This window comes from Myxocyprinus asiaticus, chromosome 43 (genome assembly GCF_019703515.2).
Source record: "Myxocyprinus asiaticus isolate MX2 ecotype Aquarium Trade chromosome 43, UBuf_Myxa_2, whole genome shotgun sequence".
In the NCBI taxonomy this organism is placed as follows: domain Eukaryota; kingdom Metazoa; phylum Chordata; class Actinopteri; order Cypriniformes; family Catostomidae; genus Myxocyprinus; species Myxocyprinus asiaticus.
In genome coordinates, this window is record NC_059386.1 from 9,724,106 (window position 1) to 9,738,917 (window position 14,812).

Below are 14,812 nucleotides of genomic sequence, written 5' to 3' on the forward strand. Positions count from 1 at the left end.
CCGGTTCCCACGGTGCAGCTGCTATGTGTGTCACTCAATTTCCTACTTCGCGCATGCGCAGAGCAAGCTGAAACGCGCGCATGCGCGACGCAGGGAATAACGGGCGACAAACACCTCCGTAGATGCGCACAGGAAGTCGCTCAGGCTTTGTTATTGAAGTCAGTCACTACTTAAAACATCTGTAATGACTGCTTCACAAGTCCTAAATGTCTAATGATCCAGTTTCGTGTTACTTTCAAAAAACACCAATAAAGAAGAGTAGACGTCATTGCCATTTGGTGCGAACAGGTAGGAACTATCTGGAAAATGTTGCTTTTATCTGCTAAGGATGAAATGGGTACCATCTGAAAACAAATACATCAGAGGACTCTCTTTTTATTTTATGATAAAAGAACAATGTTTTCCATAAACAGTAGTGAATATTCCAAATAAATCGGGTAGCTTGCTTTTATGATGGCAAAATACCAAACATGTACAGTATATATGTAACATAAATTTAGTTTTTATTAAACCACCATTATCTGGGGTAAAAGTAGCTTTTCCTTGCATAGTCCGAGTAGTTTAGGTTTATAGGTGGAAATCAGAACGTGATTTATTCTTGTTATCCCTGAACAATAATAATTACAATCCCAGTTCCTAGTCATAACTTGGAATTTTATGTCAGTCCTTCGTGAAGTTGTTTATATAAACAATATTTTTGCACTGTGGGCATTTGGTGTACAGAAAACCATATCAACGCGTAATAAAGCAGCCGTTTTATAGCCGCTGTTAAACGCTTGGGTAGTAAACCACGCCCCTTTCACGGGTTTGCCACACCCCCAAGCCAACCCCCAGCCTATCAGCTTCGCCTAGCCCCTCCCATTCCACAGGGCTTAATTCTAAAGAGACGTTTTGTTATGCAAAATAGTTCGTCTAAAATATCCCCCGGGCAACGCAGTTCTGAGCAGAGAATCACCGGGACCGCGCTACGGACACACACAACAGCGGGCAAGCGGACAGAGTTTCTGAGTCACTTTTACCCGTCCATACGTCAGGAGGTAAGTACAATATCGTTACTTGTTTAATGTCAAATATTTCACATGTCATAAAATAGTCATTTAAACAGCGCCTATGTTTATTTCAGTCAGCCTTGCCAAAAAAACAAAACAAAAAAAGCCACAGGGGGACGCGTGAGCCGCATTTCCTGAGGTAAATCACCGAATCTAACGGCCCCTGGATGCGCTTAACCGGAGACGCCGCCGTTCACACAGTCAATTACTTCATAACCTGCTGCTGCTGCTACTGAGGGACCCATTTGAACTTCTCTTGTTAGGTCTTTGGATGTACTAGCCATTGACTGCATTTACACACCAAGTGTGTCGTTTATTTGTCCTTTTTGGATATACGCTCGCCTCATTTCTAGTCTCGAGCGCCTCTGGTTTTAGACCAGTACAGCTTCAAGCATCATGAGCCAGGCGGATATATCGACGTGCTCGGCGCCTCAGAGAGTCTTCCAGGAGGCGGTGAAGAAAGGCAACACGAAAGAGCTCCATTCACTGCTGCAGAACATGACCAACTGCGAGTTTAACGTCAATTCCTTCGGGCCCGAGGGACAGACGGCGCTGCATCAGTCGGTCATCGACGGCAATCTGGAGCTGGTCAAACTGCTGGTGAAATTCGGAGCCGATATTCGGCTGGCGAACCGGGAGGGCTGGAGCGCGTTACACATCGCCGCTTTCGGAGGACATCAAGACATCGTCTTATACCTCATCACCAAGGCCAAGTACTCGTCCGGTGCGCGGTGATCCGGGTCAAAGCACACGTCGGAAAGATCGAAGTTCCCTTGTACCTGAAACCAAACGAGGTCCTTGTCGGGCTACTTCTTTCCACGGTCAAATCCGGCACAGATCCACGATGAGAAACTGAAACGCACATTGTTTTTCACGTGCGTTGGTACTATAGCTTTTGATTGAATGTTGAAGTCATCAGATCTGGACTGTGTGGCTTTACCAGGGGCTTGACCTATTGACCTGTCCACCGATGCAACCGCTGGAGAAATCAAGATGGCACTTGATGCTGTGGCTGAATGCTGGAATATTTGAAAGGGAAAGAGGTGAACTCCAGGCCATCATCCTCTATTTTGGCTAAACACTGTCTTTTTTTAATACGAACCTTACTTAAGTCGTTTCATCAATCAAATCACGTGGCATGAGGCAGCGTTGATGAGCAATGCTAAAATATGTCCTCGACATAACAACGGACTTGTTCTTAAGTACTGTACACATAGCTTTACCGTGTTTCAATGTAAAAGTAGTGCATTGCGCTCTGCCTTCACCTAGCAGATTGCTTCTTAGCTTTCAGGCCAGTGCGACCCATGTCTATTGTTAACGTGTTACTAAAAACCGCTGCTTTCGCTTTTTCTTTTCTTTTTTTTTTTTTTTTTTTTTGTTTGTTGTTGTATCAAAACATCAGGAAAGTCACATTTGGGACACACTTTATAATCTTCTTTCAGTAATTTAATTAACACCCTGGTCATCACTGTGAATACAGGCTGGGTTTGTTTTTGTTTCTTTATTTATGAAGGTACATTGAGATGATGCATTTTAAATTATGTTGTGCTTATTTTTAAGTGTAAGAGTATGTAGGGTGACCTAAAGCTGCTTCGGACTCATTACAGGCTAAACTGTCCCGTGTGGAGATTACACGGCCCCCCACGTGTAAAACGTTTTTTTGTTGTTGTTGTTGTTTTCCCGGGAAAAAAACGTCACCTTCTACTTTTATTCTGGTTCTCTGCATCAGCTACCTCGACTTGAAAGTATTCGACAATATCAGATATATGCTCTCTTTTTCCATGCCTTCTCATTAACTAGTTACCCTCTAGCACTCATTTTAAGTGGGCGAAAATAATCGATTAGGCCTCATTTTTGGCCATTATCTGTTTTTTTTTTTTGTTTTTTTTCAAATCTTCACTCGGGACAATTTATCTCAACAACCAAAATTAAGATCGTTTGGTTATTCGAAAAATAGTGATTTTTTGTTCTTTGCCAGGCATGGTTGAGACATTTTAACGTTTTCTTTCAGCCAATCGCTTAATATATATTGCATTTCCATTTTTGTTTCTATTATTCGTTATAAAAAGCGAAATGCATCGCATGACTATTAAATGCAGGGAGTTTTGTTGCACATAAAAAGTGGAGCCTTTAGCGACCCCTAGTGCCTGGTCGGGTAACTGCAGGAGCCGAGGCTTATGAAAAGTTACTACTGAGCAGGACTATATGAACTATACTATTGAGAAGAAGACTATGACTTCTGGTGCAGGAAACATCGACAGATTCGTTCAAAAACTGCCTGCTACCTTTAAGAGTCATGGCACCTGATGTTTGTTTCAATGCTGCTTTTATGTACGTTTTTTTTGTTTTTTTTTTTGTTACAATGGCCAACGGTGAGTGAATGAGGACAAATATCATTAAGTCCATTCGTGAGAAGCCTAATGCAGTTGAGCGGGTGTATAGCATGTGTGTGATTGTGCTTATGTGTCCAGCCCCCCTCACTCACTCCTGGTTAAACTGTTTCCAACCATTTAACCAGGGACTATCAACTCCTCCTACACCTGGAGATGCAACAGATGTGATTCTCATGATCATCTTACTTGATGGTATAGGCAGAACAAATATGCATCGCTTGTCTTAAACTTGATATTTTTACTCTTGTGGAAAATATTGCACTGATGACTGTTGTTAATTCGTTGACTTCAGGTCGACATTTTATTTTTCTAAATAGAAAAAAAGGAACACAACAAAATACTATTGTATAAAAAAGCTCCAGGTTATATTGTCTCTTTTTGTGTATGTTACATTGTATAACATTACGTTTGCAAAGATGTTTGTATCTCTGTGATCGGGTGTATGTGTATACATATATAGGCTATAAATGTATATATATATATATATATATATATATATATAGACGCTGATATCTCGGAGCACTTTCTTATTTGAAGCGCTCTCCTCCTGATGTTAATAAAGGGGAATAATACTTGTGATGGTAAGATCATTGTAACAAAAATAAATTGCACGATGTATAGTTGTTTTACCCCACCATTTGTCATAACATTTATGACATGGGGGTTAAATGACTGGATAGGTGTATATGAATGAGCAAAAGTGCTGATTTATTTTTTTGTTTTGTTTGTGGACAAAGTGATTTTTCATCTTGTGTCTCCAGCGAACAAAAAGGTTTAATGAGTGATGCGAATGTTCTTTAGCTTTTCTTTTTTTTGTGTGTATGTCAGTTTTTTGTGTGTATTTTATTTTTTGAGCATTTGTAACACTGTGATTCATGCGTGATGAGAAAATGAGTGCTGTAATATTTTTTTGTTGTATGTGTGTGTGCGTTTAAGCCAGTAAAGAAATCATTAAACCTTCTTCAGTGTGAACGTTTCTTTCTCGCTCTTTCAAGAATTAGGCTGGTTTGGGCCTCCTCTCCTCTCTGGGCCAACCTCTCTCTTTCTTTTTGTCATTCATTTGGCCTGTTTCTTTCATATGCTGGATAAAAGAGTGCTGGGGGGTTGTGGGTAACTTTGTATTAAAGACAGATCCCCTCCCTGTGTGTTTGTGTGGCTTTTATGTTACAACACTGCGCAGCTCACAAGAAGTTACAATATCATTATTATGCCTTTAAATCAAGACCGTAATAGGTGTTTCTTCAACTTTGGGCACTTTTAGCGCAGTGGATATCTAGAAAGAAAAGTCTTGTTAAAACATTTTTCACACTCTCACTAGTTTAATTAAGTTGCCTACTAAAATGTTCAACAGTACACTGAAAAAATGATTTTGTGGTGAAGTAAATAAAGCAGAAATGATGAATATTTTCTGCATTGAATAAGTTAGTTTAAGTGTGAACTTGAGAATATTAAGTAGCCTAAATTCTACATTTGTACTCAATTCAAACATGTAAAAATGAATGCTCTAGTTTATAAGTTAATATTATTCATGATTGTTTGTTATCTTTACATGCATTATTATGTATCAATAGTCATATGTCATATTTATTTGCTAATTTGAGTACATTTCACAGGTAAATGAAATAAGTACATTTTACTTAACTTTTTAAAGCTGGAGTTCCCAGCATGCACTGGGATTGGATAATTAATGAGCTTGCATGATTTCACTGTTTGCAAGTTGATTTACACCGTTGTTATAGTTGATTTTATTGTTTCGTTTGGTAACTTCTTGTTTTATTTAGTCTGAAGTTCACTTTCTACTCAGAATTAACTGTTCATGATCAAAAATTATCTGTTGATTATTGCCGCCATCGTGTTTTGAGGTCTGCGTGTACAGCTCAGAATCTTGTTTCTATCACCATTGAAGCAAGGTGATGTTGTCTAATAGACTACATATCATGCATTAAGCTTCCCCGTGGAAGGCTTCCATGTGTCATGTGGTGCATGATTAAATATCTTAAAAAAGTGTTGAAACACTAGTGTACTTTTAAAAGCGTGGTTTAATTCCATGTTACTTAACTTTGTTTAAGTATACCTCACTCCAATTTTTTTTCAGTGTACTTGCATCAGAGGAGGTTCAAGTCATTTTTTGACAAACTCTGCAAAGTCATGAAAATTCACACCACAGTGTCATTTCCAGCACATCTCAAATTCTCTATTGGTATTTAATAGAATTCAGTGATGAAAATGACACTTTTAATGCTTTATAAAGTAATAATGGCTGACCCTTTTGTCTTGAAATGGCTAATTTCATAGCTAATATTTTATGTATCCTAACTACACACAATTAAATAATATTTTCACACTTTTTGCATAATTTGGCAAAATTGCAGCTTGGAAATAATGTCCAATAAAAATATTCTTCTCATAAATTATATTTACCTTAAATAATCTTGTTTTCGTCAAACATCAAACTAACTTCTGAAAAAAACGTTATTAGGGGCAAATTTGTTTGGTGTGGTGGAACACAACTGTAGGACAGTTGTCATTTTTGCAAAATTGATAGAAATAATTTTCACACAATAAATAATTAAATGGTTTTTTTCACTATTTGTTTATATTATCATAGTTAAAACATGTTATAGTTTTCATATGTATACATTTTCAGAGTTTAATATTGAAAGTCTGGGTCTGGGACACGGCATTATAAAAGTACCACAATTGTTTTTTTTTTTTTGCTTTTGTTTTTTTTATGATGATGGTCTGGGAAACATTTCCCAATCTGGTTTTAATGAGAGTCACATATAAAAAAAATTAAAAAAGAAATAAAAGTTTAAATCAGTTTGTTTTGATGTAAATCAACCTCTGGGACATAAATGGCCTAAAGATGAAAAGACACTGATATATGGCAAATGTCATCACTATAAACAACACGAATGGATGTCCTGCTGATTTCTGTTCCTGATTTACAAGTTGTGCAAAGTGTGGAATGTCCAGCTTGTTAATTTCTAAAATTTACAATAAACCAAAAGCTGCACTGTGCATAGCCGTATCGTCCAAAAACTGCATTTACAGAGCACAAGGAAACTGCTTTGAATGAGTTTTCTGCAGGCAGACAGAGCTACTAACTGCATGCTTTTAAAGAGAACCCTCGCTAGAAGACTGTGACCTCAATGGCATCCCTCTCTGTTTCCACCCCCCTCTATGCCCCCCTCCATCCCCCGGGCAGGATGTTATTGTTGAGCTGGATTTCCATTGTCCGGCGGCTGAGTTGGCCACCTTCCCAGAGTGCAATAGAGAGGCCCCCTAATAGATTCTTCATGTGCCTCAGTCCCGACACACATCATCGCAGGAATTTTGAAATGATTTTAACAGAGTCCCGTCGCTTTGCGCGCCAGCCTTCCCCCACCACCAGCTAAAGAGGGAGGGATGGTGGGATGGTGCGAACCCAACAATGTGAACAAGAATTTTGTGAATGTACTTCAGAGAGGAGAAGAAAACATGCTCCTCTTCTAGTGCACTTTTTGTTTGTGAAGTGGGCTTTTTGTTTGTAGTTAGCTGCACAGGAATGTTTCGTTTTTCATACCTTCAGAGCTGTGCAAATCCATAGCGTTCCAGAGATCAAAAACTACCTCTCCTGCATGGACAGATTCTTGTCAGTAGTTTCACATACTTTTGCATGTCATTCTCAAAGGCCTTCAAGATTGTTTGCCCTGGTGCAAGTATACACATGCATGGAAAAACATGTTTGCGGCCATGTTAACCTAAAATGGTTGCAAATTCACAGAGCAAGAGGAACATTACTGCCAGAAAGGAATCAAGATGAATGGTTGTTCCAATGGTTCAGACACAACCACAAATATTATCAGGAAAAGTTCCATTCAAACACAGTGTACTCCATTAAATGCACTTATCTGCTGGTGGAAATGAGCAGTGTTGGGTGTAATCTAATCACCTTTTAGTCAAAAAATAGTGTAATACATTGCATTTTAAATTCTAGTAATCAGATTACAATTTAAGTGAATTACTTTTAAGGACATTAATTGGGTTACACATTTCTAAACTAGAATAATGTTTATATGGACATCTGTGTACATCTCTGCGTTTCTGTGACAGCTGAAGGGCGTAAGCCCCTCAACAAGTCATTGTAAGTCTTGAATGTGACAATGAACAAGAAGGAAATATAGACATTATTTTGAATTCGTTAAAGAAAAAAAAAATTTGTAAGCGTTTTTGAAAGTAACTTAAAAGTAAAGTAATTAGTAATGTGATTATTTTTTAACGAAGTAATCAGTAAAGTGATTCGATTACAGTTTTAAAGAAGTAATTAGTAATTTATAGTGGATTACTGAGTAACCAACACTAGAAATGAGTATTAGTCTTTAAAATGATGTAACAATTTTTATATAATTTTAGGTATTTATGTTGGATGTTCAAACCTACATTGCATTCAGTTTTGAAGTATCACATTATTAAATATAAATCAAATTAATAGTAAAATAAATAATCAATAATACAATATAATATACAAAATATACAATAATAAATGATTTACATGTTTTCATTTAGCATACTAGCTTTGTAGATAAACTTCCCTCTGCTGAACTTTTTACAGTGGCAGTGAATGGGGCCAGTAGATAAATATGAATATGCACACTTTATAAAGTATAGCCACAAGACGTATATATGATTCAAGTATAATAAAATCATGGATTTAGCAGCGTTACAAGACTTACTGCCGTTACGTGGTCATGATAACAAAGTTGTAATATTGGATATAACTTTACACAGATAAGATTAGTAAGTGATTTTATCACACTAAAATAATGTTAATATGTATAACGTTTACGTCTTGTGACTCTACTTTTTAAACCGTCTGTATTTAATGTTTATGGACTGGCCCCATTTAATTCTGTTGTAATGGCTGTACTTTCACCAAATGTTTTTTTTTTTTTTTTTATAAATGAGGGACAAGTCAGAATAATTTTTTGTGGCAATCAACATTATGCCACACATGCTGTCGGTTGAGCCCAACTAGTATTGAACCCAAAACATTCCATGAAAACATCATTGATCTTAAACGCTGTCAATGCAAACTCGAGCTGCACACTTTTGTTCAATGCGAGAAACCACATTAAAATGCATGTTATTAAACATGTAAAACAAAGTTCTCTTTCGCTGAACAGTGAGAGGAAAGATAGCGAGAGAATGGGACAGGTGGCTAGGCCTGTCTTTCCTTACCCTCCTCTCCTGTTTGAACTCTGTTTCATTCTTTTGCTCCACTCAGTGCTTTTTCAAGCACACAGTGACAAGCGTATTCATTCTCTCGCTCTATTCTTTGCTCTCCTCTTTTTTTGTCCGGCCTGCTGGATTCTGCTTCATCGCTATTCAGCTCCCAGACGGACCACCATTAATTAGAGCCCACTCCCCCTCCAAAACATACTCACACACATACACACACACCAGCATTCTCCATCTCACACACCCTGCACTCAGCAGCTGCTATGCTAATGAACCTCAGCAATAGAGAAATGGGGAAATTACAGACAGAGAGCAAATTATAACATAACATTGAGATCTGACTTGACTATCGTGACATCATGTAAAAAGAACCAAAATGGCAGTGGCCTAAAGAGTAAAAGGTAGTTTACATATATGTAAAGGAAGTTTACATATTTTTCTGCTCCAATTGTTACTTGGAGCACTTTGTTCTAAAACATTTTGCAAGAACATATAGAATTTATTAATGAATTAATGTTGTGATTAAATATTGTGCTGTCATCAACAGCAAAGTAACAAATGGATACATTTGGGTGCTATTAGCGTTGCCATAAAAACAAATGATTTCACACTCCAGAGTATAATCTCCGTTGTATTTTAATTCTGACATGACGTGAACGCAGCATATAATGCATAATAACTTTGTACATCAGTGCGCAGCATCCATAGAAGGCCGACTATTAACCTTAGCTTACAAGCAAAGGACTATTTTTTTTTTATAGCGGAAGGAACGCCCTTAATGAATTAGCTTTGTAAAATAATGTTTAAAATTTTTATTATGCGGTAATCATTTTGGAAAAGCAAAAAGGTACTAAGGGTTTTGTGTTCTACTATACAGTAGCAAGAAAAAATGTGAAACCTTCTGAAACCTAGCTAGTTTTCTGCATTAATTGGTCATAAAATGTGATCTCATCTTCATCAAAGTCACAAGTATAAACAATCACAGTGCTTAAGCTAACAACACACAAACAATTATAATCTTGCATGTCTTTATTGAATACATCCCATTAAACATTCACAGTGCTGTGGAAAGTAAGTAAACCCTTGGATTTAATAACTGGTCGATCCTACTTTGGCAGCAATAACATCAACCAAGTGTTTCCGGTTAGACCTGCACAACATTCAGAAGGATTTTTGGACCATTCTTCTTTACAGAACTACTTAAGCTCAACCATATTCTTAGGGTGTCTGGTGTGAACGGTTCTCTTGAGGTCATTCCGCAGCATCTCTATTGGGTTAAGATCTGGGCTCTGACTGGGCAACTCCAAAAGATGGATTTTCTTTTTTTTTTTAAGCCATTCTGTAGTGGATTTACTTCTATGTTTAGGGTCATTGTCCTGCAGCATTACCCAACTTCTACCGAGCTTCAGCTGGTGCACAGCCACCCTGACATTATCCTGTAGGATATCTTAATAAACTTGGGAATCCATTTTTCCCTCGATGATGGCAAGCAATTTAGGCCCCGATGCAGCAAAGCAGCCCCAAATCATGATGCTCCCTCCACCGTACTTCACCACTGTGATGTTTTCATGTTGGTATGCGGTGCCTTTTTACACCATACGTAATGCTGCGTGTTCTTTCCAAACAATTCAACCTTTGTTTCATCAGTCCACAAAACATTATCCCAGTAGCGTTATGGAGTGCCAAGGTGGTTTTTGGCAAACTTCCTTCGTGTTGTCCTTCCATGGACACCATGCCTGTTTAATGTTTTCCATACATTAGACTCATGAACACAGATGTTAACCAGATCCAATGATTCCTTCAAGTCTTTAGGTGTCACTTTAGGACTCTTTTGTACCTTATTGAGCATTCTGCGGTGTGCCCTTTGAGTCATCTTGGCTGGACGGCCACTTCTTGGGAAAGTAGCCACAGTACTAAATCATCTCCATTTATAGACAGTTTGTCTAACTGTGGACAGATGAATATCTAAGCTCTTCAAAATAACTTTGTAACCCTTTCCATCTTTACACAAAGTAACAATTCTTGACCATAGGTCTTCTGAGACCTCTGTTTTGTGAGGCATGGTCCACGTCAGCAGATGCTTCTTGTGAATAGCAAACTTAAAATGTTTGAGTATTTTTTTTAAAGTCAAAGTAGCTCTAACCCACACCTTCAATCTTGTTTCATTAATTGGATGCCAGGCCTGCCAACTCCTGACTCTAATTAGCTTTTGTTGACGTCATTAGCCTAGGGGTTCACATACTTTTTCCAACCTACACTGTGAATGTTTGAATGATGCATGATGTGTGCTATTAGCTAAAACAGCTATATACTAGGTATAATGACATTTTGCTACTATGTACTTGTCAATCTCTGGAATTACAGTAAACCATATATAAATATATATATATATATATATATATATATATATATATATATATATATATATATAGTGATTTTCTCCCCAATTTGGAATGCCTCGTGGTGGCGTAGTGACTCGCCTCAATCTGGGTGGTGGAGGACGAATTGCCTCTGTGCCTGAAACCGTCAATCCGTGCATCTTATCACGTGGCTTGTTGAGTGCGTTACTGCGGAGACGTAGCGCATGTGGAGGCTTCACGCTATTCTCTGCGGCATCCACGCACATCTCACCATGTGCCCCACCGAGAGCGAAAACCACATTATAGGGACCACGAGGAGGTTACCCTATGTGACTCTACCCTCCCTAACAACCAGCCAATTTGGTTGCTTAGGAGACCTGGCTGGAGTCACTCAGCACACCCTGGATTCGAACTCGCGACTCCAAGGGTGCTAGTCAGCATCTTTACTCGCTGAGCTACCCAGTCCCCCCATATTTTTGAGTTGTTTAATGTAGTTGAGCTGAAATAGCTTAACTAAATTAAACAATTAAAAAAATATGGTTTGAAGTTTGTACACAAAAAAGAGTGAAGTGTGTGCACGATAAGCATGATAGATGGATAACAATCGAGCAGAAATCAGCATGAAGAAGTAAACAAACATGTAAACAAAGACGAGCGAGCAGGAGTGCGAATGGGAGGGGAACTCAAGCCCTTCAGTGTATGGCAGAGAGAGCATGAATATGGTTATCTGTATATGGAGCAGGCAGCTGGGGAGAGGCCCCCGTTCTCCTCGCTCCTGCTCAGCTATTTAGACATGTCCCAGAGCAGTGTGACCCAATGACCTGCAGGGCGGGGCCACCTATGTGACATCTGCCTTTTTGCGCGAGGGAGCGCCCATATGGAGCATACGCACATTAGTACGCACGCATACGCATTCGTACACACGGCCCTCGCCCTGTCACTTTGCTGTACCCTGCTGCCTGCACCTTTTGTTCTGCTATTGTGTGTCCTGCTCGCTGCTGTTTGCCTCATTCCTTCACAGACCATAAAGAGGGAGTGTGTGGGTGTTTAGGAGGGCATGTCTGGTCAGCGATGTATTCATGCAACTGGCTTCAAGGGCAAGGCAATACCCTGTGTATGCATGCACACCACACACACAGTGAGAGATAGAGAGATGAGGTTAAGGATTAGGGTGCAAGCAGTGGGGTCAGACTTTCTCCTCTCTACACATGTTCAGTGCTCTGTAACCACAGGGCACTGACCTCACCCAGCTGGACACTCTGACGTGAGAGTCAGTCTGTGTCTGGGTTTGTCTTCATGGGGACAATATCACAAACAGATTTCAATAAGGGTAAAATCTGCATTAAATTATTAAAGATGAATTGAATCTCATATACACAATCAATGAACTGAAAATAGTGCATTAAACAATTAAACATATTCTTTTTTAAATCAAAGTTACAAATGTAATTTATGCACAAATTCGGAAAATCGCTGAAAACAAATCTTGCAAATAAAGCAGCATTTCCATCCCATGTGTTGTCCCAGAAGAAAATAGTCACTTCTGGGGAAATTGGCACTAAATATAATTAAAAATGGAAACCACAGTAGCTCTTTATTAAATGTAATGAATTACTTGCAGATTACAATGCGCCAGTTGTGGGAGGTAATCCATTATAGTTTATGTGCATGTCTTCTTATAGAATAAAAAATGAGACCAGAATATCACAGAGACTTGGAAATGGGGTCTTGGGCAAGTCAGCAACCACCCAGATAAACACTATGAATAAAGTCTCAAATTAGTCCAATAAACACGGTGTAAACATTGCTACAGACATGAATAAGACCTCAAATCATGCAGCTTGTTGAGGAGGGATGTCAGACAAACGCTTTTCACCTAGAAGACAATAAAATGTGTGAAAATATCCCATAGACCCGAGCCATGTCTAGGGACTTGAGGGTGGGTTCTTTTAACTTGGGCCAGTAAGCAAAAACCTTGCAACCACCCATATTGGATGAACTGATTCATTCCATAAATACTATCAATGAACCCAAATTAAAGAAATAAACACACTGTATAAACGTTCTGAAAACATAAAAAAAAAAAAGAAACATTTAAAAGTAAGCATCTATTTTTGCCTTGATCAACTTGCTGCCAAGTATCAAATTCCCTCAGCAGAAGTTCTTCCAATTGTTGTTAAACCATCCTGTATTGCTTACAAGTGTACTAGTTCTCCTTTCAATAGCAATCAGGTTTGGAATCATCTTCTATATTGAAAACGACAGCTCACCACATAGACAACAAAACTCTTGACCACCATGTCGACACTCTCATGTCTTCTATTGACTCTGTGATCATTCCATGTGACCATGTACATGTCGACACTGCACTAGAGCGCTGGAGAGCACTTTAGCTTACAAGTTCCACTTCTGCTCCACATTGTTGCTGAGTACGCACTATGTGTGTCACCCCCAGTGCTCCTCCTCTTGTTTGTGTGTGAGTGCATGCACGTATGTACGTCTGGCCATGCCATCACTCTTTTTGGGCTACACAAGTGTGAGTGTGAGTGTGTGTGCCAGGGAGTGATTGTGGGGAATAAAGCCCTGGTTGTTTGCAGTGGAACTATGGGTTGTAAGTGAGTGGGGAGATGCATTTCTGTTTGACTGGGCATCCTGAATGGGACTATTCAGCAAACCCCTAAAACTGCAATCCTCTTTTCTCTCCACTGTCATCTCCCCTTCTCTCTACTGCCACGTACAACCCAAGACAGAATGAGAGAGGGAGAGAGAGAGATGTCTGGGTGAGAAAGGCGTCTTAGGACCTTTCTTGTTTCACATTTACCTCATTAAAAACAAAAGACTGAAGATTTTTCCATCATACAGAAAGACAGCATCAATTGTGATAGCTTTATTTTATACTGTGAAGAAGCAATCAGTCTGTCTTGACAAGCTATAATAACCAAATACATCAAAGGTGATGTCATTTTTTTCAGTGTTAGACATACTTTCTCCTATAACTATAAGTAAGCCATTCGTAGGCTGAATACCCTGAAAAGTGTAATCATTGTTGCTGTATTTTTTTAAGCAGCAGAGAATAAAAAGTACTCAATTCAACTGCTTTTTTATACTTCCAAATTAAGCAAGAACTTTGAAGCTGCTGATTTCTCTCGCATCGTTCACATTCAAGCATGTGTGATTCAATACATTGCAAAGTTATTATGTTTAATAAAAGAAACAGTTACAAATGGCAGGAAGGGCAAATCTAGACAGGAAGGTTGTAAAGAGGCCATTGCTTTGATCATACGCTAGGGAAGTGTTTGACAAAGTTAATTCCAACCTTTGCTGAGGGCTTTATTATGTACACAGCCAAGACAAATGTGCTTGAGTTGACACTCACTGACCAATCAGTGCCTTAGCTCTTCCTGTGGTCACGGTCGAGCTCAGAGTATGTAAGGAGAAAGGAATCCAAGCACGCAGTGTCTATGTTTTTAGTTGCAATTTGAGTTTAATTGCTTTGGAAAAGAGAGAAGTTGCAATCCAGTAATCTTTTCCTTCTGATCGGGGCTTCTGTGAGAGATAATACGCTGTGTGTTGTGGTTTGTATCTTTGAGAGCGTTTGTGGTGATTTGTCCATTGATATAATGAAACTGCAATAAAGGAATAGTTCACCCGAAATTTACGATTGTCTTTATTTATTCACCCTCATGTTGTTCCATACTCGTATGACTTCTTTCTTCTGCGGAACACAAAGTGACAAAATGTAATGAATACTGGTTATTTAATGAATACTATGCAATTATAAAGAACAAGG

The 14,812-nt window shown here is 38.8% G+C and overlaps 1 protein-coding gene across 2 annotated transcripts; it reads left to right on the forward strand.

The window, feature by feature from the left end:
- The first annotated feature begins 103 nt into the window (after positions 1-103).
- LOC127433893 (notch-regulated ankyrin repeat-containing protein A) lies at positions 104-4,403 on the forward strand. 2 transcript variants are annotated; one of them, XM_051686207.1, is made up of 3 exons: positions 104-288; positions 908-1,037; positions 1,124-4,403. In XM_051686207.1, exon 3 carries the CDS (start codon positions 1,446-1,448, stop codon positions 1,782-1,784), a length of 339 nt encoding a protein of 112 aa, XP_051542167.1. In that variant the 5' UTR covers positions 104-288; positions 908-1,037; positions 1,124-1,445; the 3' UTR covers positions 1,785-4,403. The 2 variants fall into 2 exon arrangements, with proteins under 2 accessions (XP_051542167.1, XP_051542166.1); XM_051686206.1 differs by having other exon boundaries at positions 104-1,037.
- The last annotated feature ends 10,409 nt before the right edge of the window (positions 4,404-14,812 follow it).

What these genes read in the sequence shown, in the direction of transcription:
- LOC127433893 (XM_051686206.1), top strand. Translation starts at nt 1,446, where the DNA reads ATGAGCCAGGCGGATATATCGACGTGCTCGGCGCCTCAGAGAGTCTTC.